The sequence below is a fragment of the Eutrigla gurnardus genome (genome assembly GCF_963514095.1).
Source record: "Eutrigla gurnardus genome assembly, chromosome: 12".
NCBI classification, from domain to species: domain Eukaryota; kingdom Metazoa; phylum Chordata; class Actinopteri; order Perciformes; family Triglidae; genus Eutrigla; species Eutrigla gurnardus.
The window spans coordinates 12,383,684-12,409,602 of NC_139926.1; the positions used below are offsets into that span (position 1 = coordinate 12,383,684).

General features: G+C 40.8%; 2 protein-coding genes across 6 annotated transcripts in view; both read right to left on the minus strand.

Annotated features, from left to right (window-relative positions):
• epb41l5 (erythrocyte membrane protein band 4.1 like 5) overlaps window positions 1-8,036 on the minus strand; it is a 34,858-nt gene extending 26,822 nt beyond the window's left edge. For all 5 annotated transcript variants that reach the window (XM_084022313.1, XM_084022312.1, XM_084022310.1 and 2 more), the window contains exons 1-2: window positions 7,879-8,036; window positions 6,565-6,777 (exon numbers count right to left, since the gene is read on the minus strand). In XM_084022313.1, the coding sequence (XP_083878439.1) occupies window positions 6,565-6,744 (180 nt within the window). In that variant the 5' untranslated portion in view covers window positions 6,745-6,777; window positions 7,879-8,036. The remainder of the gene's footprint in view (window positions 1-6,564; window positions 6,778-7,878) is intronic.
• A 1,947-nt stretch (window positions 8,037-9,983) lies between these two features.
• The window catches only part of ptpn4a (protein tyrosine phosphatase non-receptor type 4a), a 60,596-nt gene continuing 44,660 nt past the window's right edge, over window positions 9,984-25,919 (minus strand). Inside the window, exons 14-27 of the mRNA XM_084022298.1 lie at window positions 25,732-25,866; window positions 25,121-25,285; window positions 21,379-21,538; window positions 20,847-20,930; window positions 20,586-20,642; window positions 20,205-20,361; window positions 18,849-19,015; window positions 18,396-18,486; window positions 18,019-18,080; window positions 16,935-17,081; window positions 16,130-16,258; window positions 14,582-14,730; window positions 14,265-14,400; window positions 9,984-14,177 (exon numbers count right to left, since the gene is read on the minus strand). Coding sequence (XP_083878424.1) covers window positions 13,737-14,177; window positions 14,265-14,400; window positions 14,582-14,730; window positions 16,130-16,258; window positions 16,935-17,081; window positions 18,019-18,080; window positions 18,396-18,486; window positions 18,849-19,015; window positions 20,205-20,361; window positions 20,586-20,642; window positions 20,847-20,930; window positions 21,379-21,538; window positions 25,121-25,285; window positions 25,732-25,866 — 2,080 coding nt within the window. The 3' untranslated portion in view covers window positions 9,984-13,736. The remainder of the gene's footprint in view (window positions 14,178-14,264; window positions 14,401-14,581; window positions 14,731-16,129; window positions 16,259-16,934; window positions 17,082-18,018; window positions 18,081-18,395; window positions 18,487-18,848; window positions 19,016-20,204; window positions 20,362-20,585; window positions 20,643-20,846; window positions 20,931-21,378; window positions 21,539-25,120; window positions 25,286-25,731; window positions 25,867-25,919) is intronic.

The window sequence follows — 25,919 nt, forward strand, 5'->3', positions numbered from 1 at the left end:
ACACACACACACCTTACAAACCCGCCATGAGGCACAGCGACAGGGTTGCCATGGTGGACTGAAGTGCCCCAGACTGCCGGGAGGAACAGAAGAAGGTGAGGTGGCTGGATACATCATGTGATATGGCTCAGTGGGCGCTTTACTATGTCAGGAAAAGATCACGCCATCTAAGATCAGATTGCAGCTGATTTTTTTCTGTTTTGCTCCTTTAATCAATCATTTCTTAAACCGTATTTGTTCTAACACCAGCACCCCCACAAACACCAACTACAGTTTAAATGTTTTCATTAACACCCAAAGTGTGTTGAGCCACTAGAACCACAGCGTCCATTATTCATCGCCTCCTTGAGACATCATCGAAATCATATGATTCTGGTTAATTGATTCAATTCAATCATTTAAATGTAAATTAAACTGAAGGTAAACGGAAGGTCAACAACATTGATGTTACTGGCCCGTTAGTAGTCAAGTCCAAAAGGTTTCCCTTCAGTTTAATGACTAGCAATGGGCATGCTGCAAGCTCAACAATACGATTCCTTTTCCAAATTAACAAACATGGTTTCATATACTATTAAGCTCAGTTCACTTAGCTTTAAAGGAGACATATTATGCTCATTTCTGCTTGTTGACATGGGTCTTTGATGTCTAAATGGAATGATAGTAACATGCTTTGGTCGAAAAAACGCGAAACGCCAAGACGCGCAGCACGCAAACCAGCCGGGAGACAGACAGCTGAACACGGCCGAACTCGGGCCACTTGTGCCCACAAGGCTGTGTGAAAAGCCCATGCACCTCACCCAAGCCGGACTTCTGCTCCGTCCGTAGACCCGTAAAACACTCGGACGCGTCGCGGGGATTCCCGCAGGTAAATAGACACAAGAACCCAGCCGAACTCTCGGCCCTGATGCCCCCAGACCATGGTGAAAAGCCCGCGGTCCTCACTAACACACAGGCCCGCCCAGGTCCACAAGAGTCCACACAGGCGGACTCTCCGTCGAACGCGAAACGCCAAGACGCGCCGCACGCAAACCAGCCGGGAAACAGACAGCTGAACGCGGCCGAACTCGGGCCACTTGTGCCCCCAAGGCTGTGTGAAAAGCCCGCGGACATCGGTCAAACACCGGCCCGCCCAGGTCCACAAGAGTCCACACAGGCGGACTCTCCGTCGAACGCGAAACGCCAAGACGCGCCGCACGCAAACCAGCCGGGAAACGGACAGCTGAACACGGCCGAACTCGGGCCACTTGTGCCCACAAGGCTGTGTGAAAAGCCCATGGAGCTCGCCCAAGCACCGGCCGGTCCAGGTCTGCGACACGCCACAATTACGCACAGCGAAGCCGGACTTCGGCTCCGTCCATAGACCCGTAAACCCTCGGACGCGTTGCGGGGATTCCCGCAGGTAAATAGACGCAAAAACCCAGCCGAACTCTCGGCCCTGATGCCCCCAGACCATGGTGAAAAGCCCGTGGTCCTCACTAAAACACCGGCCCGCCCAGGGCCACAAGAGTCCGCACCGGAGAACCGGGAACTCTGCCGGTAACCCCCCCGATTATAGGCTCAAAACCCCGGCCGAACTCTCGGGCCTGACGGACTCATGGCGAGCTCCAGACGACCCCGGCACCAGGCGGCCCCGTGGACCCATATGAGGACCCGTGCATCCGATGACAGAGCAGCAGTGCTTGGCTTTCGGCTTGTACATGGTGGCGGTTAGGCTGTCGAGTACAAGTGAAGCGAGTAAGAAAAAATGGCGGATCCTTGTTCAGGTAGCCGGCGTAATGTGGGTGGGGATATGCCATGAATATGCAATGACTATGCAAGAATATGCAAAAGACCGGATTGTGACGTCACAATACGGTCAAAATCCAAACGGCTCGTTTAGAGACTAAATTCCTGACTCTGCCAGTTACTAAATATTGACTTAGTTGTCAAAACTCATGTTTAAGGGGTCGGGAGACACCCCGGATACGCAAATATACAAACTAAAGCAAGGAAAAAGTCAGTTTTGCATAATATGTCCCCTTTAATGCATAGTGATGTCCTTGGCATCAGGACTTAAGCATGACTTTTCCATTTGCAGCATCACATTTCTGCACCTTTTCAGGTACATTTTACAAACTGTGCCCTGTGCAAACTTTTGCCCACAAAAATCAGGGACAACATACAGTGTATTAAAAAGAAACAGGTCTCACTCTCCCCATCACACAAACGCACTCCCCAAGAGGGCTCCTGGGCAGCTCAGGGGGGGCTGGCCCCATACTAGCTGGCATAGTTGACCAGGCAAACCCCACCCCTACAGTACCCAGGGAGAGAGAGTACAAAGGACTCATTGTGTGTGTGTGTGTGTGTGTGTGTGTGTGTGTGTGTGTGTGTGTGTGTGTGTGTGTGTGTGTGTGTGTGTGTGTGTGTGTGTGTGTGTGTGTGTGTGTGTGTGTGTGTGTGTGTTTGTGTGTGTGAGAGAGAGAGAGAGAGATACAGCCGGCAGTATTGTTCGGCAGTTTGCAGTCTTTATGCCTGCCTGTGAGCATACAACTCTGTCTCTCAGACACCATGTCTCAGGATGTTTAAGTTACATTGACGTATTGAGATGATTCTCTCATCTATGCCACTTCAAATCAACGTAATGTCGTAATGGATGCATTTTAAATGGCCAAAACATATTGGCTCAGAGAGATGGAAGAGTAGCGCATTTTAAGAATGGAACTCATGTGGTTTGGACTATTTGTCCAACCTGATTGTTCATTTAAAGAATGGCTGTCCAAAATTAGAATAATACCCCTTAATCTATAATTCTGGGGACACTGTTTACCCATTACACTGCAAAAGATGCATTAAAGAAAGCTTTAGTCTATCCTGAATGATGCATCAACTCACATTCCCATTAAAGTCATAAAGTCACTGTGTAACTCTGCAAATACCATTGATCCAGTATTTGCGGTGATGTGTGTTCACCTTTTGTCATTTACTGGAGAGTATTGTCCCTGCAATGCATCAGCTCCATTGCTTGATTTGAATTTTAGCAAACATTCAAATGCTTGGTTCTGGAGTATTCTTCAGTGAGTCCTGATGACTGCACTGAACACAATGCCACACTTAAAACACTTCAAACAATTAAATGTGCTGTTTGCATTTTTTTTAAAACTGCTGTCTGTTAACTACATTGTGAAAATCAAAAAGAGTTAAAACAGGCACAGTCAAACAATGGATGATGCATCTAAACACGGCTGCACATTCACCCCAGTGAAAGTTGTTCAACCATTGCAAAGATGTGTACAATAGTTGTGGGAATCTTGTTCTCACGATTCGATTCCGATTCTTGAGGTCATGATTCGATTCAGAAATGACTTTCGGTTCAAAACAATTCAAAATAGATTTTTGAATTAGTACATGCTCCCGGACCTACTCCATTTAAACCGATTACAATAATGTAAATACACAAAGGCAAATCGAGGACCAAAGACTACATTAATTCATGCTTAACTTGCACCAACTTTTAGTATTTAAAAAGAATAATTATTGACTTAGAACCAGAAGATAAGAATTGCAATTTTTACATAAATACATTTTTTAGCCCCCTCCCCCTAGCGGTAGAGGCAGTTTAAATTGATTTTAGGAAGAAAAAAAAAGAAAAAAAACAGATCTTAAATACAAAAGTATACTAAAAATATTTTGTCAGGAATGATTACAATCCAGTTCACTTCACTTAAATGGTGTCCAATTGACCTTATGATTTTATTGCATATCATTTTCAACTTTCCAATAATGAGCTGTACTAATATCAATAGAAATCCTAATTTTTTGTAAAAAATAAATAAAGCTTGCATGTGCTTTACTTTAAATCCAAGCTTCTATGAGAGAAGGGGAGGTTGGAGGAGTTGACAGTGTGGGTGGCAGAAGGTTAGGGAATGGGGGAGAAAGATGAAGAGAAAACACCAGGAAGTACAAGGAAGTAATAAATTAAAAAAGGAAGGAATGTGAATCATCAGGGCATTTGGAATTATGTTTGGACATGGATGTTGCCAAACAAAAGGTATCCCTCCGGAGTCAACTTTGGGTGGCCTTACACGTCGTGACACACACAGCTGGAATGTCAGTAAGGCATGGGAATGAGTCCTATTCAGTGTGAAATTGTGGCCTTCTATTTACAACCACCTGAAGATCTAAAAAGAAAAAAAGAACTGCACCATTTAACAAGGGGTCCCCCAAATTAAGTTGAGCTTGAGTTGAATTAAAAACAAGATAAAAGATTTTTTTATGCATTTTGCAGAACAATACAACATGAATCCAAACTACAAGTGCCAGCCCCGCAATCCCTTAAGGCTTTTACACCATATGCTTAAACAAGGTAAACTGCCAGCAATAGACAGGAGTGTGCTAAGTTTAACTTTTTCTCTGACTCCGGTGAACTAAATGATAAGCGAGGCTGAAACACAGACAAGCATCGATAGGAACAATGTTTCCCTGCACATCTGCTCAGCTTCCCTCTCTAAAAGCTATCCGTCTAGCTGACATTTCCCCAACTGGGTTCTGCTGCAAGGAAGAAAATGCATTTTTCATCTTGATCCTCTAAATTAGTAACCCCACATTATTCATGAACATAATACAAATAAATAAGGTCTTGATGTATATATTCGGTCCTAAATGTTTAACTGCTGTAATATGTCTGTACTGCTTCAAGCAGCTATGGTAGATCCTCCCCAAGAAGCTCAGGGAAACCAAAACATTGAGCATTACAGTGTTTCAAGGGTGATACAAATGTTCTGCCTCAACAATGTGGTTAAACCCATACAGGCTCTAGCATAATGAAGGGCTAGAACCCTAAAACAACCAAGGAGAAACTTCTTAATATATCTTTGTCAGGGAAAGTTGAGTCGTTTCCCGGTTGAGTTGAACTGCTGTCTGTCGTTACTGCAATGAGTCTGTAGAAGGCAAATGGAGCAATGCTTCTAACTGGGCTATTGTTAATGTCCTATCACTCAAAGATAGATAGATAAGCCAGAAGGGTTTGGAGAGGCTACCTATATCTGGGGGATGGGAGGCACAAAAAGCTCAGTCTGAAAGCTAACACAACTTAAGGCTGGGGTTCTTCTGGAATGCATTCAAAATCCAATCAAATTTTTAAAAATGTCTTCAGGTGCACGCAAACAAATGCCTTAGTTTTAACACACATGCTAGTTCAAAGTCAATTAAATAAGTAATTGTTTCTGTACAAAAACAAGAGATATTGCAACAAAGAAAAAGAAACAGAAAGAAAGAAAGAAACAGAGAGAGAGAGAATATTCTACTAGCATAAAAAACTCAATGCACTTAATACTGAACTGATAGGAAGGATTACATATTAATAATTTGGCAGCTCTTATGCTGACTCAAAAATGTACAACATCATTTGTGAGACGTGCTGAATACAACAGGTTTAGGCATTCTTGCTTAATAAGCTGGTAAGGAATGTTCAAATGCTACTTCATTGGTTTAATGTATCTAATTATCACTGCTTGGTCTCACAGCCAAGAAACAATCTTTATGTCGAGAATCATCTCTTTTGAGGAGGAGAAATAAAAAAGGTAGAAAGCGTGTTGTGAAAAAACAACATTTGGAGTTCTTATAAACTCATAGGACTAATGAGAAGCGATATAGTTATGACAATGAAGTGATATTCTCTTACTTGTAATTTACACCAGATGGATAGATATCAAGGATAAGATTGACACAGGACAGTTAGATACCCGACTGGCCTCACTGGAGTGCTGCCGATGTGACACATGGAATGCCAGTGAAAACACAAAGTAGCAAAAATCTGTGATTCCATGAGGGAAATATTTGCCCTCATTTCTAAAAATGATACATTAAAATTACACGTTTTGCCAGCAGAAGCTTGGAGCAAGTTAATACAAAGAAACAAATAACATGAGAAAGATGAAGAAGGGTGAAAAACAGAAGAGAGAGGAAGAAGTGGGGAGTGTGAATTTCTGTTTTGTGTCCACTTGGTGATGAGCCCTACATGTCATGTGATGCTGTCATGTGATTAAGTGTTTTCTCCAGAGAGGATCATGGAATTACAGGTGATCAGCAAAACCACACACATACACACACACACACACACACACACAATATGCCCTGCTACACAGTTAAAAAACATGTCAAAAGAGCGAAAAGAGCTCAAAACAGAGTGGGTGGCCATAAAAAGAAGGGCTAGAAAAAGCAGTTATTTATTTTGCATTTTAATGCCTGAAGTTTTCCATCCTGTAAGATGTGCTGGCGAAGGACTTAACAAGGCAGAAATTCCCTTTTACTACTTCCAAACTATATACTCTATCTTCTTGTGCACCCATGAAAAGTTCTCAAATATTTCCACTGGCTGCATCCCTCAAGTTGAACGTTAATTCAAAAGGTCCTTGCAAAATTGTGAAACCCTACTACTCATTAAAATCAAGCAGAGAAGAATGCACAACGTCCAAAATGATGCCTGGAGATCAACAAGTAGCTGGGTGGCGATCGTGTTGACACCTACACTGTGGCATCACGAACACATACGACCTGAAAGGCTCAAACCACAGCAACCATCCTCACCGGCAGGTCAACGCTGACATCCGTCCCGTCCAGTAAGGATACGCGGCAGGTGATGATGGACTTTGAATCCCCAGCAGCAGGGATGTGCGTCGTGGCACGCTGGGCCTCCCGTAATCGACTTTTCTCTGCATGTTTCCGGATGGACCGTCTCCCCAGCGTCCTGCGCAGGAAACTCAACATGATGGGCAAGAGGGGAGGGTTACACTGCCGCACCTGTGAGAGAGAGAAGTAGGAGATATTAACACACGCAAGATGTTAATTTTGTGTGTGTGAATTGTACAGGCCTTCAGAATTGTTACACACATTAAAAAAATATCGTGCAACCTATGAAACATTCAAGTATGTAAGGTGGAGAACAGTTGTGTAAAAGGATTATATTGTCTTGTAGACTGTGTTGTGTATTATAATGTTTTGTTGTAGACCATTGTAGCTAACCTCGGTTATTCATTATGGACACATAAGCTGTAAACTGACTGTTGACGCTACAGCTGACAAACATTAATGTTGGCTAACCAAGTCAGCATCATTGGCTAGCGAAACAAGTAAAAAATTTGATATTTGCTATGTAATATATACGTTAACGTTAAAAAATAATTGATAGGGTATGTATTTTTGACGTAAATGTAATTGTGACCTTGGTTATCAATGATAACAGTAACGTAAACGGTAACGTTTGCTACTGTAACGTTAACGTCAAACTAATGAGGATACAACAAAAACAAAAAAAGTTTAACTTTAGCTTAGTTTAACTTCACTGCGTAACGTTGACTATATTTGACAAAAACAAAAAGTAAAGTACGGATAAACGATATATTTGTAACAGTTAAATTGAATAGATCAATTAAAAAAATGTATTGTTAGCTAGCGTGTGGTGGATTTCAAAGATGTGCACCGTTACCTAACGTTAAATTAGCTCGCTATTTGTGGTTGCAGGTCAGTCAGAAAAAGAAACCGCTATGATAAACTGTAAAAAAAAAAAAAAACACCTTAGAAAACCTAGAAAATGTCTTCAGACGACTGCTGAAGTAATATTAATAAAACAATTAATTAAACCGCAAGATTCACAATTGTATGCAGTTGAGGCCTGATGTAGCGTCACTGGCGTAAGCAAAAGGCAACAGGTGTGCGTTTGTTTGATAGCACGCGCTAACCGCTAGCAACGAATGCAGGTTACGCACAGGACTCCGACCGCACGAGCGCGTCCCGTACAGCAAAACAAACGCCGCCTTTTGCTCAGAAAGCCGTTTTGCGACATACACTTGCTCCGCGGCCACTTGTGGATCCGTGGAGATATCTGGATAAAAGCATACTTACAAAAAGAAATCCTCCTCGTGTGAATTCACGGTGAAAGTACGTCCGCTTGCATTATACAAGACTAAACGGCAACCTTGTACACTTCCATGGTTTGTTTCTCTCTCTTCTTTTTTTTCTACCCCTGCTGGATAATTTTCTCTCCCAGGTCCCAACAAAAAGTAGGGGGCAAAGCTTTCCTCAGGATGTGACGTCACGATAAATCCCTAACAAAAATCAGCATATTTAAAGCGACACACCTTTTCGTTTGAGCTGGCATAATTAACATGACTCTTTGTGGTTTTCTTCACCAAAAACATTTAAATATTGTTGCCCTCATTATCATTAAAATAGTTATAATTATGATTGTTGCAGTTTATATTCAATATTTTCAGCTACGGTGTAATTATGTAATACAAGGCAAGAGAAAACAAGGGCCCTAATCAACTATATAAGTAACGTTGTATTCTGTCAAATATATAAATAACCTTTCATTTGTGAAATGGTTGTCATACCATTTAAAACGCACAGTATGACGATGACTGGCCTCATCGACATTTATTATTATTTTTTGTTATACAGCCATACTGTTGTCACGATTAGACAACAGCGCACCCTTCTGTTTAGTTTTGGAACAATGGTTTAAAAATGTGTCCAGAGATCAGTTAAATCTGTTTGACCTGTACTTCATTTAAGGGTTAGAGGTCATAGTAGTCGAATAGTGTGTAGAGGCAGTAATTAAAAGGAACTGGTTTCCTGCCCATGATGTTAATTTGTCTTTTTGATGATTTAATGCATACCAGGAGTAGGGACACTGCTTGTCAAGTTTATCCTGACTCACTTACCTTATTGGTGTTACTGGTGTTATTGTTTCATTCTGAAGAACATGTCTCTTAGGTTTGCCAACAGGAAATCCCCAAACCTGATTCTTTGTGGGAGCTACTCTATATACCATTTTTTTTAAAGCCAAAGTATTTTCAAAGTATTAGAATTAATATCTTAGATAGGCTTCAGGAAGAAATAATAACCACTGTCAATCAATTTGTTTAAAAAAAAAAAAAATTCTTCCACTAAGGGAAGTTGTTAGTTAGTAAAGCTTTTTACCAAATTGAATCATGGTACATTGTTTGTAAAACAATGTCAAAAGCTTTACTGTTTGTAAAACAATGTACCATATTGGATAAGGATTTTTGCATTTTTGGTATTCACATGAAATTGAGTTATGGTGTGCAGTATGACTTTACATTGAACTCTAAAGAGTGTTTTTGGAAACACCTTTCTGTCTTTAAACTACTGTGGATTTATGAACTGCAATACTGTGTGCCTATGCTCTACCACACAATGCTAGTAATACTAATGCAGCAATGTGCTGGTATATAACCCAGCTATGAGTGTCTTATAGATTTCAGTCTCCTTGAATTATTACATCTACACCACTTTTAAAAAGCCCAGTGGTATTACCTCAAAAAGTATGGCAACCCTCCTTTGAGTGCTGCATTTACACCAGTGCTAAAACTACTTGTTTGGCCCCTTTTAAAAAGGTAAACAGTAGATTTATCTTGTTCTGCTTAATGGGTTTTTTTGAGCAGCTAATAGCTCCCATTGTGGTCTAGGGCGTGTTGTTATAAAAAGAGACGGTTACATCCAAAGTACTAGTTATTCTTTTAAATCACCTGACATTATCATTTATCTTAAAAGGTCGGCATATTTGTAGTTTGTTTCCCTAGACACCTATTACTGTATAACCTACTTTTCCAGTATTCATCTCAGAATCTATTTGCTATTGACCTTCTGTCACTGCGTTTATTTATTTTTCTTTAAAACCTGCCTTTACAGAGTTTTGGCACTTTGGCAAACCTCATGTGACTGATAGCTTTGCTCTATTGAATCACCAACAATAAAAATATTAAATAAATGATTCTGGTCAAGGCCTTCAGCATTGGTGCTGAAGACCTTGCTTTTCATCTGCTTCCTGCTCACACTGACATTGCCCCTCACTTTTACAGTGTGGAAAAGCAAGGTGATCTGAAGCCACGTCTCCATGCTCCAACAGGCCAGCTTTAATCGTTCACAATCAAGCTTATGGACAAAGCACTGCAAAACCATGATACCAGAAAGAAACAAGCAACTGAGGACAAAGGTTTTTATGACACAGGTAGGAGTTAACCAAGGGAATAATACGGTAAAACATTTGTCATTATTTTGTGTTTCATTATATATACACTCGCTGTTATAGATTAAGTCTCAAACAAAACAAAAATGTTTTTGAAATATCAGTCTTGAAATACACACCATTTGTGTCACATTTGAATCATCCAAAAGTGAAAAGAAAAAATCAAACGTAAAATAAAAACAAAATCGTTCAGCTCACAAATGATTTTCCCTTTTATTTTAAAGATTTTTTTTCATATACAACATTGTATTTACATGGTCTAGTATTATTTACACAAAATTAACAAGTGGCACTGTGTAGTTAGGAGTTCTTTTCTTTTTTTCGTGTTCCCTACAGATCTTATTTTTAAACCAACTAAAATGACAAATTAAAAGAAAAAAAAGAACAACTCAACTGGTTTATGTCTCCAACTTTTTTCTTCTTCTTTCCAGTAGCACTACCTGCCACTCAGCCTTCTACAAAGTGCTGTCCTTTCCCTACCCAACTAGCCGTTTGAATCTTTACAAAAATACAATTAACCCAAGCCCTTCCCGTGTCTGGTCCCCTCCAAACTACCTTTGATCAGTACCCTAAACGCACAAACAGTACCAAACATGTGTCAACAACAAAACACTTTGAACACAGACAGCTCATTGCTGTGCATTTTGTGCAGATGGAAACTCTGGCAGCCCTGATTTATCAATTATTAACTTTTCATTATGGTGACCCATGTTTTACTTTGTTAGAAATGATAGTTTTTTTTAACTCGTCATTGATGCCACTTTATCATGAGGCCTTCGGCGTTAATTAAATTTCATTTGGTCGGCCCTGCTGCTGAATACAAAAAGAAAATGATGACAAGAAGCCATTGAGTGATCAACTGTTTCTCTTTTGATTATAAGCTCATGTTGGGTCTGCCAATAAAAAAATTATAAAAACTGTAAACCTGTTATTCAGTCAGGTCAGTCATTCAATGGCTACCCTTTGTGAGTCCTGTTGAAAACGAGTGTGATACTGCAGTACTGTACGCATGGTATTCTGCTCAGATGTGTCATTTTGCATTGAGGCCGTGCAGAGAGAGTGGGATCGGTGTAATACGACCCAACAGAGAGGCATCTGGGGAAGAACAACGAGAAGAATGGACTGCGGATGCTGCGTGGGCTCTGCTCAAATAACTGATGTTTCGTGACAGAAGGAGTTACGCAGATTTTGGGAGAGGTACAAAAAAAAAAAAAAAAAGAGAGAGAAAAGCTAGGCTCTTTTTGATCCCACCTCTCCTTCTGGCAAAAGTATGATTCAGCTGTTTAAAAGGGAGGTACAAGCATGGTTTGAAATGTTTCACAGGCAAAGATTCAGCCTGGTTATTTGGACAGACAAAAAATGTACTCTCCAAGAAGGCTCCATCTGAGTTTCTTCAGAAAAACTTGAGATCAGGTTAGATTAGGTTTGTGTCTTTATGGCACAACCCTTCATTCCAGTTATCGGACAAGCAGGCTTAGACCAGACAGCTAACAAACTATATGTTAGAAATTGAGGAGGGAGAGGTACGAGAAAGATAGATAAAGACAGAAATCTGAGTGCACACACACTCACAGCAGTAGGGTTTTTTTTTTTGTTTTTTTTTGACAGCAGGTACCGAAGCAGCCAATAAGAAAAATATCTCAGATTATGAAGTTACCACTATGTAAAGTACAATGGCAGCTTAACCTTTACTTAGACAAACAAAGACTCAACAGGCAAGTTGATGCTGGGTTTTGTGAATTAAAAATACAAATCATCATTTAGTCTCTTATCACTCATTAAAACATCAGCTCCATGGCTTAAAAACAACATGTGCCTTAAAATGAAATACCACTGGGAAAGACCAATAATAAACAGGAAAGGTATTGGTTGAATGTTCTGTTTGTGCTGCTTCTTTGAACTGTCAACTGTTCTCTGGCAGACAATCAGACAAATTTAGAAAAAAACTAAACAGCAACGGTTGGTTTAAAGCCCCACTCCAGTGACCTCTGAACCTCACTGAAGCTTCGTAAAAAAGGATTCAATAAGGACATTTCCTTTGTAAAACAAATAGCTAGTATTACTGAGTGCAATGCTGTGTCATGACAGCTCACACAGAGTGATGACCTCCCAGTATCAACTGAAAAATGTGTAAGGAGAGGGTTTCCAATGTCTTGTCACTCTGAATTATTTAAAAAAATAACTGTGGGGAGGTCAGTGGAGGGAGCCTTTAAAGTCATGATATCTCCATTCACACTAAAGGTTGAGATCAGTTCACTGTCAATTCTTAAAGCAAAAGCAAATACCGATTGCATTACAATTCCAGCAGTTTTCATGAAATAAATGATTCTGGTGTATGACTTTTTGGTGGTACTATCACTGCAGTGACATACTGACCTGTGCAAAGCAAGCAGGTGAAACCAATCAGAAGGAAGCCAAAGGGCTTCACATAAAATGAGGATTTGTTGTTGGTGTCTGGCTCAAGGACACTTCAGCAGGGACCCAGGTTTTGATTTAAATTGACTACATGTGAATTTTGCAGGAAGAAATGAACTGACCTCAGCCTTGTTTCTTAGCTTCATCAGCCACAGCAGCTGGGAAATAGCTTAGATTGTAACTCAGTGAGGTTGCATGTCTGCTGGGGCCTCTCTTTATGACACTGTCTTCATGTTCTTGTGTTGAATTAATGCGCTGTTGAGCATTATGTATTGTGACGTGAATTTTTCATTTAACCAATCAATGCTGAAAGTTCAAATGTTCTGCCATTACGTCTTTCAGTGGGAGGTCTGTGTAGTCGTAGTGTAACAGAAGCCACTGAGACAGAAGTGAAAGAGAGGTGCCCAGCAGACACTGAGGGTTATAAACCAGTTATGTTCTTCACCACGCCAAACGTTGGCCGCTTAAGAGCGCATGTGTCTGTAAGTTCAATAGCACAGCACAAAGCAGGATCAAAAAAATACAACTTGCCACAGCATTGAACAAGAGGTGAGACACAAAGTGCTTTCAGCTGTCCATCTGTCAGTCTGTGCTGTCAGAAACTTAGACGAGAAAGCTGAGAAAGATAAAACCAAGTACAATAAATTAAATCAGTCCCCACCCCCCTCCATGAAAAGCAAAAAAAATAAAAATAAAGAAGTAGTTAGAAGAAGAGGAATCGCACTACTTTACTACCTAAGATTTAACCAGGAAAGCATGAAGCTCTAGATTCATACAAACACACATACACATTTTTTTTTTTTTGTTCAGTGGACAGGGTTTGACACAAACTAAAACACAATAAATACTCTTTCTGAGGAACAAAAGATAAGGTATATCTCTTTATCAGCTAAAAGGACACTAAAAAAGGCAGGTCCGTCTGGCAGACTCGCTCAGAAGGGGACAGGGTGACCCTTTGCGGAAAAAAAAACTTTCCATACGTGGGGCAGCCCATCCCCTTCGTACTTATGGCACTACAGCAATTCCCCATCCACATTTTCTTCTCTCGTACTTTTATCTTTTCATTCTTTGCAGACTTTTTTTCTTTACCCTGAACATACAATATCCCCTAATGGTACCTATTCAACCCAGCTGGGTTTCTTTTTTAATTCTAGCTTGTCCATGACTATCACGTTTGTTCGTTTGTGTGTCTTTTTTCCATTTTTGTCAGCATAAAGTGCAACAGTGCTTTTGTTCTCTCCTGCGGCCACCTGGCCTCCTCCTGGTAACCCTGATGACTACCAAAGGTCAAAAGTCACAGGTTTGCTGGCTCAGGGTCAGGGCTCATGCTGGTCTCGCTGGTGGCGCTTACAGCACTTGCAGCACTTACAGCACTTGCAACACTTGCAGCACTTGCAACACTTGGTTCCTCCACTTCTTCCTCGTATTCATCCTCCTCTTCTTCCTCCTCCTCCTCTCCCTCTTCTGTCACTTCCCCCACATCTAGCACCTCTACTTCTTCGTCGTCGTCATCCTCTTCATCCAGACCTCCTTCCATCGACTCCACTACAGCCGCCTCCCCCTCTTCCGCTGCTGACGTCTCTCCTCCTTCTCCTGCTTTCTGATGCTCCTTCTTCTCCTCCTCTCTCTCCTCGTCCACCTTTTCTCTTAGCTGGTAGACGACAGTCTTGAATGGTATGACGAGGCCCTCCTCGTAGACTTTCAGGATGGCCTCACATACAAAGCGGTACTGGCTCTGATAGAGAGATAGATAGATATATTTTAACTGATTGTTTGTAGTTGAAGAGGCTAGTTAGACAGACAAAGGGATGAGTCTACATACAGGTGTTTGTATCATCATGGCCCTCTGGTCTCTCATGGTCCTGACGATATCTAGAGGATACACCGGCTGACCACACTCCATTAGACACAATGCTGTCTCCATGGTGATCAGAACCCCTGTCCGACCTATACCCGCACTGGAAAAAACACGGATGGCAGAGAATTAGAGTTAAACTTAGACACATGCCATTTAAGAAGTCAAAACGGCATTTCTTCAGACAACATCAATAAACACAAAAAACATCATCATAACATCAGGCAACACACAAAACAGTCCGGCTTTGGCACTTCAACTAATTAACATAAAGAGCAACTGACCTGCAGTGTACCACCATTGGCTGGTCCTGTCCTGCCCGTTTGGTCCGTACCAGAGCCACAAAGTCGAGGAAATCAGTGGAGTCATCGGGAACGCCATGGTCTGGCCAAGCCAGGTACTGAATCTGGGTAAGCTCTCTCTCCTGCTCACTCTGAACACAAACGCACACAGAGAGGGAATTATATCACATTATATGTATATTTACATGTACTTTTCAGGAAGGCTTCTTTTTATTGGAAACAAACTTGAGGGCATTCACTCCCACCTCAGTCAAGACCCACACTTACTAATGAATTATTCTCAGATATCACTCATCCCAAAGTGTACAAAGGTTATTGTATTTCATGTGGGCGACCTCTCGGCATGTTTCAGTGAGCTCTGGGGAAACTGCACAGCACCCCGTTTGTGTAATTATAGCCTTTAAAGGCGTTATGAAATGGGCAGTGTGAATAACAAACAGTGGTTTTATTCTTTCCACTGTGCTGGACCACTTGGTGATTCACATTGTGCTTTCCCATTTTATCAAACACTACGCAATATTTTCTTCAGCTCTTTAGAAAATAAGGTCAGTGAGATTTAAACCCAACAGGGACACAATGATGACAAACTATGACACACACACACACACAGAACCTACAGCAGACAACTACTGACCACTGTTTCATGTGCGACTTAGAGCCCCCGTGTTCCTCTTTAATAGTGCCTCGCTGCATCGCCATGGTAACACATCTATCTCCATAGCAACAATCACAGGCAGAGGAGAATACTAATTGCCTCCTCCTACAGCCATATATTTCAAAGGTCATGCTGCATGGACAACACACAGATAAGTAATCAGGAAAACCCAGACAGCTACATGGTGAGAGAACAGTAGGAATAGTTGATCTGCCACGAGTTAATTTTCTATTCCATTTTGTCCTAAACACTGGCATTGTATGTCCCATACGTTACATGACACAATGATACTGAAGTAAGGCTGTAAGCATTTTTAAACTACCCTCGTCCCCATCTCTGTTCCTCTCTCCCTCTGGTTGGTGTCTCTCCCTCAATCTCTATTTCAGCTGCAATTGTGACTGACTGGGGTGATTGGGTTGTCATGGTAACCAGCTCCCAATACGTGGCCCGCATGCCGCAGCGGGAGCCAGAAAAAGAACAGCCCACACTGGTCACTATGGCAACACACCTCTTCGGGGTCCTTAGCAGCTCATCCTTCCTGAGACACTGGTCCCTCGCTTTGATTGGACCCAGCGTCTCTCTCCGTCATGCCGCCAGCCTCCTCTCTAGCCTGCTTCGGTACGCTCTCTTGTTCCTCTGATTTGGTCCCAATTTTCCTTCCTTGTGTATGTTTCCTCTCTTGTGTGTATGTGTGTGTGTTCCTGACTTAGGCTACATCCAGGGACATAATTCAGAATAAAAAACAATTAATTGGGGAGTGCTTGTGCAACTTGGGCCAAAAGATGTGGTGCAACTTTGGAAAAAAGCTGATTTCTGGGTCAGTGGTTAGGGTTTCAGTAAGTCTCCAGGAAATGAGTGTGTGTGTGTGTGTTTACCTGTGTGTGCATGAGAGTCATCTCCCGGACAAGGAAGGCAGTGTTGCCCTCTTCATTATGGCACGTTACTGTAAAATCTCCATAGGTGGCGCTGCTGTCTGGATTGGGCCAATACTGGTGACACTTCACCTGTAAACACAGACAAAGTATTCTCTTTACAATTGGACATTTAATTGACACAACACATCACAACTGTTATTCTTAGCTCCACGGTCAGAATACCTACAGTTAGCCATGTGTTCTTTGCTATTATGTCAAGTATACAATCAGTCCATCTGGAATAAAAAATCCTCCAATAGCATGTTTAGATGTTGATTCTTAAAATGTCCTGTCACTGGCCATCCTTTTGCAACACTTCTTCCTAATATCCAGAGAAAATAGCAAACAATGCACATTTGAAAATTAAACTAGTTTGAAGATTAATGGATCTTAGTTCTATTGTTTTCACAATAACACGTTACTCACTTTGTGTATTGTGTACACATATACACTCTTTGTATGAAAAGACTCAAGTTGCAGAATCCTGTGTTGTAAGTGAGAATATATTTTGACAAAAGAATTGAGACAATACGTTTCTCACCTTGATGTGCATTTCATGATACAACAGCCATTACTTTGGCACTGAACAGATTCAGTATCAGCAATGGGGATTTCTACAAACTTGGATTTTTCAAAGAAATGCCACATGTGCAGTTTTAGAATTAAATGTTTTCAATGGATTAGATGACAACAAAATACGTTTTTTCTCAACATACTGCAGACATGTGATTTCCTGTCCTTGTCTTTGAAGAATTCGTCTACATACCCGTCCTCTCTCGACTTGTGTAGTCAGCATGACCACCATAGATGAGCCCTGCTCCCAAGTCATTTGCCAGAAGTCGGGGCAGGTGTTCGGCAGGGGGCCCTGGCATGCAATGTACCGGTTTATAAGACTGGAGGCTGGAATCTCCATCTACAGGGAGAGACACACAGATTTTGAGATAGAGACATTAGTTTGCAAGGATTTCCCTTCATAGCTTCTCTTGCTAAAATATTTTCTCACAAAAAGAGTGTTTGTGTGTTTTCAGCTGCACAGAGAGCTAAATGTTCACAGGTTAATCTAAAAAGGTACAATCAATTCAACTAACATTACGGTGACTAACACTTTAAACGAATGCCATGCAACATCAAAGTTACAGCAGCACAGGGTTAAATGAACCGAGAGATATATTAAAAAATAAAATTAGGTTTTCAAGGAGGATCGATCAGAGCAGTCAAATTAATGTGTTTTTATGGACACTTTTTTTTAACCACACAATGGGTTACAAGTGAAGTAAAAAGTACTATAACCATCAGACCATCTCTCTCACTAAATTTTCAACTTTCGTTATTGCACATTGCTTACAAGATGGATAGCCAAACACTTCATATACAGCAAAGAGAGAGAAACAATCATTTAACTGAAATGCATGTTTTAAAAATCCATCTTTGATGCAGTTTGTGAAAAGAACCTGAGAATACTACCCCCCCGCCATGTCATCATTTTCCAACTCACAAAGTTCTATCGTGTTCTATACAGACATTACAGGGCATTTACATAACAAAGATCCAAGTCTGACTTAAAAAATGGCATTACTTAAACAGATGTCTGAAAGGGGCTTAAATGCATAACATCCATAAGGTGCTGATAGCTTAACTGCCTGACTGAAACAGACAACAAAACAGGAACTCGCAATGTTATGCGCTTGTAAAGCTCATGTGGTTAATTCATTCACCAGTGATACGACCGTAGTTTTTCAACATGTGTTTTGATGGTTAGCCAAACAGACCACCCACCACGCCTCAGACAAGCCAAACGCAGAGATATTGACGGAGAGATGAAAGGGAGAAATTAGGAGATACAAACTCACATTGATGTAATTTGCATTGATGTAGTCATCTGAGCTTTTCAGAATGACCCGCGTGGCATCATCTACAGACGGGGAGAGAGAGAGAGGACAACATAAGGGGGTGAGATTACAGACGGATAAAGAAAAACGAACAATTGACATATGGTGAAAGAAAAGACTTCAAGAATCAAAGACATTGTGAAGGGAGAGAGAGAGAGAGAGAGAGAGAGAGAAAGAGGGAGAGAGAGAGAGAGAGAGAGAGAGAGAGAGAGAGAGAGAGAGAGAGAGAGAGAGAGAGAGAGAGAGAGAGAGAGAGAGTACAGTAGAGAAGGAACATTGTCGGTACATATTCAAAAACACAAGCCAAAAGAAATAGTCAACTGTGTGCAGTCACATACACGGAGAGATGTCTCTGTAACGATTTTTGGAAACGTTCTGAGGTAATTTGGCACACAGCATGGTCATCCCCGGCCTCTTCCTGTACAGTTGCTGAAAAGGAGGGGGAAGATCAGTAAACACCATCATTTTCCCTGTTTGTGATAGTTCTAATGTATGAAACTACAAACGTGCTTTACTTTTGTGCAATGTATTTGGGTTAGTTATTTATTAATTTATTGTGTGTATTTGTATCTAATGTTTCTCTTTAATAAAAGGACAACACTGAGTTTAACAGGAAGCTGTTACATAATGGTCAGGGAATTACGGATATGTGAAGGAGAGAAATGTCTAACGCATCCTTAACTAAATTAAACCCATCATTCAATTCAAAATCATTTAAATTAGACTCTGTGTGAGCATATATGCACAGTATCTATTCATGTGGGTGTTTATTCATTTGTCTTTCTTCTTACATCAAACTGAGCCAGTATGGCTCCACCGATCAGGCCTTCCTTCAGTGTGACCATAGTGTCCCTCAAAGCATGCTGGTCTAGCAGGGCGGGGTCCTGAGGAGACTTCTCAGGGATATACTGAAAATCTGGCTCCGAGTCCACCTTCTCCTCCACCACATCATAGATGGCTGAACGGGACAGAGAAGAAATATGTAACAGCTTATACACACACACACACACACGCAGCTGTTTATGGAGGTCGACGCCCGGAGGAGTTGATTTGCCTTTAGGTACTTGACATCCAAATGCTACAAGTCACAACCGAAGGACTGCACCATAGGAATATACAGCTCATCCACCTGCAAATATGTATTTGCATATACATCAACAAAACAGAAAAATAAAATAATGTGAACTGACAGGCATTTGAGTCACTGCTGCAATCTACTCTGATGTAAAAGAGGATAGAATCCATAAATCCCTTCTTGACCCAGTTAAAATACCAAGAATTCCCATCATCTTTAAAAGCTCCCCTCCTGCTTCGCTGATGATGAAAATGATCTGCCACCTTTCTGCATAGTGATTACATGGCTAAGATGTAAAGGAACCAAAAAGTACAACTTCATTGCATCTCTTTTAAAATCACAGTACAACTGAGAAGTCCAGAAAAGAACAGAAGAATCAAGACTGGCGACCAGATATGTAGCTGTTAATCTTCTACACATCTTTGCCTAGTTAACACTTTATTAAAATGGGTTGCACCACACAACGTTCTTACGTAGAGATTAGCTGCTCCTAAATGTTTACACTCAGTAACTGCCAGATGAACACTGCCATTCAAACATTTGGAAACTCCTGACACAAAACCTTGATTGAGTCAAGTCAGATGGCTGAGAGAACTACTCTATATTTTTCAATGGCCTTTCATGGTCTTTTGTAGAAAGTCCTCTTTACAAATAGATGTCATTTTGTATAAAGGGTTTGTTTTGTCCATGGAGAATAAAGTGCTGTACAGTGGTTCAACCAGACTGAAAACTGAAAGAACAGAAAGAGACAAAGATACGGCTGAGCAACAGTTAAAAAAAAAAGAAAGATAGAAGAAATCCCCAGTCAGTGCTAAAAGCTTGGCATCAATGTGTACAGACTCAAATAGGACAGAATAGGAATAACTAAATGAATATTCTTTAGCCATTAACGAAAGAAAAAGAATATAGATACACAATATAAACAATTTTATATATATAATAAAACATTATTTTGTTTTATATTATATATATAAAATCAAACAAAAATAACAGGAATAGCTTAAATTTAATACAGTCAAACAGTCAAACGTAAAAAGAGATACAGTAAATCCAACCAATGCGAATAACTCACCATTCGGCCTAACCAATAAGATGAGTTCTTCAGAATGGCTCTCACAGCTGGCTTTGATGAACATGACCACCTGGTCATGGGTGTGGTCAGAGATGTCCCGTCCATTAATTAAGACCACCTGGTCACCCTCATTAAGGCGAGGCACACACAGGTCGGCCTGAATAGAGATGGAAAGAGACACAATGAGAACGGTGATAATATTATTAGTAGATTAGTAATGTCTGATAAAATATAAACAGGGTAGAAAATGTCTCTGATATGAGAATGCTAAAAAAATGTCCATTTGTGAGGGTGCATTTGTTTTATTACGTGCTTAAACTCAAGTGTAAGAAAATACAGTAGTGGTCATGCACTGACTATATGTGGTGCTTGTTGACTTACTGATGTTCCAGGAGCCACTCGAGACACAATGATGGGCATCTTCTGGTCAGCTCCACCCTGGAGACGCACAGACAAACACAGATCAGATATCAGCACAAAAACCTTCCTTTCTAAGGAGTATGGCATTGTTCATGATACACACAGACAAGTAGTGCCAAAGGTTTTGACGACTAGTCATAAACAAGATGGAAAACAAAGAAAAGATAAATGAAGAGATAAACCGAGGAGCCCTATTGTGTCCCAAATAGTATCAGGTCTCACCTTGACGTTGAAGCCAAAACGTCCATGTTCATCAGGTTTCATCTTGATCAGGACCAGATTATCATGCGGGACAACTCCATTTAGCTGTGAGAGCAAAGTTGACGCACGTGAATCAAATTCATCAATCTCCTCTGGAGCACAGGGATATCGGCTCCAGCTCCAGCAATAAGCATTATTACTTGGTTGATAAAGTTGGTAAACTTTTTACGTCGTTCTACTGTTGTATTAGGAATATATTCACACTTGATTGGAATGCTAACATCTTCAATATAAGATCAAGATTTAATGTGGAAAAAAATATATGTTTGGCCACTAGGGGACAGAAAAACCTCAAAACAATCTGACAAAACAGAGAGAAAATTGTTTTGCAGAATGTGAATGGAAAATATACTTTGAACCTTAAAATGCACATGAAGATAAAACAATCTACTAAATGAAATCTGATGACACAAGTTTAGATGTTTTTCTTTTATGTAACTGGTCATCATACTAACATCTCTAAATAAATGTTGCCTTGTTTTGACGTACTGACCGTGGTCTTATCAGCATTGACCGGTACATCGTACATCTCGTTTAGGTGGTTGTCCAAGAGGCTCTGCTGGGAGTGGGCCTGGATGATCTGGCTCAAGGTCTTCCTGCTCAGCTGCTTGGGGGGCAGAGCTGGAGGTTGGCCATCTAACCCCTCTGGAGACCTGAGGAACAGAAGAGAAAGAGAGAGGGGGAAACAGAGAGAAGGAGACAAAAATACAGAAAAGGGAGGGAGACAAATGTTTCAGATTAATGTTGAAAGGTTTTTTTTTTGTGAAACTTGTATTACAAATGAATCTCAGAATGTGCTAAGCAAAATAACTGCTAACAGTTAGAGCCTGGCATTTTAAATAGGAAACCAATGGCACAAACATGCAGATACAGAAAAAAACAAGATGAATGGTCTAGCTAAAGATTGTCCTGTTTATTAAAGAGGTGTGTGCTTTAGTAGAAAAAGAAAAAAAGGATGAAAAACAGATAAATGGGAGTAAAAGAGAAAGAGATTGCAAGAGACAGCGAGGTTTAATAGCACTGTGTTAGTCACAATGCATTAACCTCAATAAAAGGGCTGCAAGAGGAAGGAAAACACCCCCCGTCATCATCCAGACAATAAAAGGCAGCCAGTGTGTATGATGAAACAACACAACCAGTCAGGTAAAGCTTTCAGCAGCATCATGGCTCACTCTCTGGGGGGTCGAAGCAAGTCGGTTCATTATCCGTCTGTATCTGTAAATGTGTGTGAGGTTGTGTGCCAGCACTCCTCAGGGGCGACAGCACCAGTCAAAGAGCATTGCCTTTGTTTTGACTGCTGCTACTGGTGCCACTTTGTGCCTTAAACACACAGGCGGACACTAACATGTATTATGGGTCAAAACCAGGTCAGGCTTTCAGCAGAAGTGCAGTGCACAGCAGGCCTCAGCCAAGACTAGACTTCCTTCTGCATTACTGTGTTTTCTCAACACGACACAGATGAGTGAAATGGATATGAAAGTATCTTCATACCACAATGTAGCCAAGGCCCTGGGAGAGGGACATTTAACCCTTTTCTACACCAGACATGACTACGCCCTGCTTTTTAGTTTTCCTTGTGTCAGATGCTTTCATGGTGACCAAATCCTAAAAGTCTTGCTTTTTTTAAAGGTGGTTTGAAAGCCCTGACTGAGGCACTGTTCAATTTGTTCACAAAAACAATGACAAAATATGTTCGTCGATGTTATATTTGTGTTTGTGTGTGTGTGTGTGTGTGCGCGTTACAATGTATGATATAATTGTACCTTTTTGTTCCCTGACACCGTCAAGGAAATATAGGCCCTGCATTTTGAAAAGCATCACTGTAATGTGCCGTGGTTAGCTAAACAGATAATTGTCGCTCTACGCAACTAAAAACAGAACATTATAGAGAGAGTGTCTGAGGGTTATGGCTTTGTTGTATTGCTGATGTGAGGAACTGACACAGCGTATAACTGTGGCCTGTGGGGGAGAAAGCACATTCTAATTTAGTTGTTTTTTTTTATTGGAGGAAAATCTTGGGAGGAACATTGGGGAAATTTAGATGATGGAGCTGAGCGAAGTGACAGACGTGAAAATACTGGAATAAGTTTCAGTTACGTCAGCTAAGACTGCAAATATACATTCATTGTATATTCATCTTTAAGATAAGGGATGCCTGAGTTTCACCAAAACATGCAGACTAATCTATTTGGGGCAAATAGGTAGTTATTACATAATGGATTTAAAACTGATAGCTCCACAAACCTGACAACTGAATCACAATTGGAATCTTTTAAGAAGTCGCCACAACATGGTTTTGGAAAGACGTAATTCGGAGCCACGGAAGCAAAGAAAATACGATAAAAAAAAACATGAATTTGTTTTGTTTTTAAAAAAAATCAACTTTTGGAAATTCTGACCAGTTAACTATTTTGGGAATATTTGCAGCCCAAGAAATAGGAGTATTAACAGTTATATCTTTGATTAGGAAGGTCCATCCCACTCTCAGATCTGAGTCTCTAACGGAAATCTTTGAGAAATTCTTAAATTAAATCATTTCTTTGGCCTAAAGTACAGATGTGCTAATCTTCTCAATGGAGTGGGGAAATTATTCAGGCAAAAAAACTTGAAATTGTTCAGGGAAAAGTTCCCTCTTCCTGCCATACAGTGCTTGTCCAAATGAACTACATTTACAGAAGTAATCAAGTCAAGATATGATGATGATCAGTTTAATTGTATCATCATAGTGAATAGTTTGTGCTCCAGGCTGCATCTGGTTGTCTACAATAACTGCATACACAAGTAGAGCGATTGTCACATGGGCTTGAAAAACCTGATTCTTTTGTGTGCAAAAGACATGAAAACGTGATATTTCAAACACGTCTGTAAACAAACTGACAGAGAAAAGATGTTGACACCGACCGGCAAAATATGAATTGTAGTAGTTTTACTTAAAAGTGAAAGTTCATTGTTATTAAACATTTTAGGAATTCTTTTGGCAGGAAACGCAATGTGCAGTTTTCAATACCTGTTGTGGGTGTAGGGACACTGTACTGACTATCATGACGGACAAATCACTTAAAGCCAATACGATGATATGCACGGCTAATGTACGTGTGATGTCTGAGGAAAAGAGCAGGCGATTATGTCATCTTTTAGCATTGTTGCACAGCCAATAACGTGGCATGTGTGTGTTAAACCTTGAAGCAGCACAACTGTCACTGTAATGTTACTTAACCACTGATTTCCAGCTGAGAAATGTTCCTTCTCTATTCTCTCGCTGTTTGACTCTTATTGTTGATGTAAAGTTATCGTCAGCTCACGCACTGGAAATGCAAACGCCGACTGTTGACTGGTTAGCTCTCATTAACTGTAACAGTACTGTAACGTTAGACAACTGCTAACTTTAACATTAATACCATCAAGCAGACCTCATTGACTTGGGTTAAAAATATGCAGTCATTTTATAATGGCTGGTCATTGTAACATAACAGGGTATTTTTCTTTCAACTCACGTCCCAAATTTGTGCCAAAATTAAGTTGCATCCTCCCCAAGACTGTTTTTTTAGCCCTAAAACGTAGTGCCTGACTCTTTAAGCCACCTCCAGAAAAAGAAAGGTGGATGGAGATGCTCAGGTGTGGGGGAGTAGATTCTAATGAGCTGCATGTGACGTATGAAGGGGAGCCACATCACATGGTTTCTGTTTCAGTTTTAAAAAGGCACTCATAACTAACTTTAATTTTACTCATAAGCTTTCAAGCTTTGAAACAGAAATGTGGAACTTTCTAAGTTCAAAGAATTCACCAGATATTTTATAATGTGTGAGCACAATAAGGACACGCTGAAAACTAACGCACACATGCACTAATTCCTTGTTCAGCCCTGTCGTATAACCTCTCCGCCCTGCTACCCGCTATAAACACATTTTACAGGCTGTTTTTCAAAGGGTTCATCTTTCAGCGGGGCCAGCTAAGTGACATTGGGAGAGGGTGTGAACTGTTGGAAGAAGCCACAGGCACAGACATTTAAAAACCAGTCAACTCAGCAGTACAGTCAGACAGAGTGGCACTAACACTGTTGAGTAAAATTAAACAGCAAAATTAAAGGGGAGCTGTTGTGGGGGGGTGCTTAATTTATGAGGCAGTTCATGTACATTGAAATCAATCAAGTCAAAGGGGGGCGTCAAAAAGGAAGAAAGGAAAGAAGACATGGAAAACTGCAAATATAGCGACATCTTTCCCCCACAGAGACTTACGGTGTGGAATCCAAGCTGATGCTGTTGGCCTGCGTGGACGATGCTGACTTGTGATTGGAGGAGGAGAAGACAGGTAGGCTGGGTGAAGCGTGGATCACATGATCGACCAGGTGGCCAACAGACGACGGGCGTAGACGCGTGCCTTCTTGTACAAACAGTGAGTTTCTGAGGAACAAACGTGTACAAAGAAGACATATAATCTTTAACTTAGGAATACACATTAAATTTGGGAATGTTGTATTGTTTTTTTTTTGAGAAATAATAATCAGTTCACAGTTCAGAGGGTGGGTTGGGCTTCAGAGACTTGCTCATGGATACTTCTGCAGCATAAATGCTTGCCCATACAGTCCTAAAATTTCTACTTCCGCAGCCGACAGCCTGCCTACTAAACAAACAAAGCTTACCTTGTCAGATTTCAGGTTTCCTAATAAAGTGAACTACAGACTATGTTAACTACACATGACACTATTTGTACTTTTTCTGGAAACATTAATAATAATAAAAAAGCTTTAACTGTAGCTTTAAAACTATACTTCCCTTTTAACTTTTGCCACAACTGCCTCACACGAAGCTGTAGTGAATCTCAATCTGGTTGGAACACTGAAACTCACTGATTGGGTGTCCCGGGTGGCGAGCGAGTGGGCAGACTCTGGGTCTCCAGTCTCTCGTCTGATAGGCTGTTCCTGCTGACCGACTCCCAGTCAGTTCCACCCACCAACTTCCTGGCCAATGGCTTGCTGGGAGATCTGTGTAGACCAAAACGTTAATTTACTCGATTCCAAAATAAAAATACAATAAA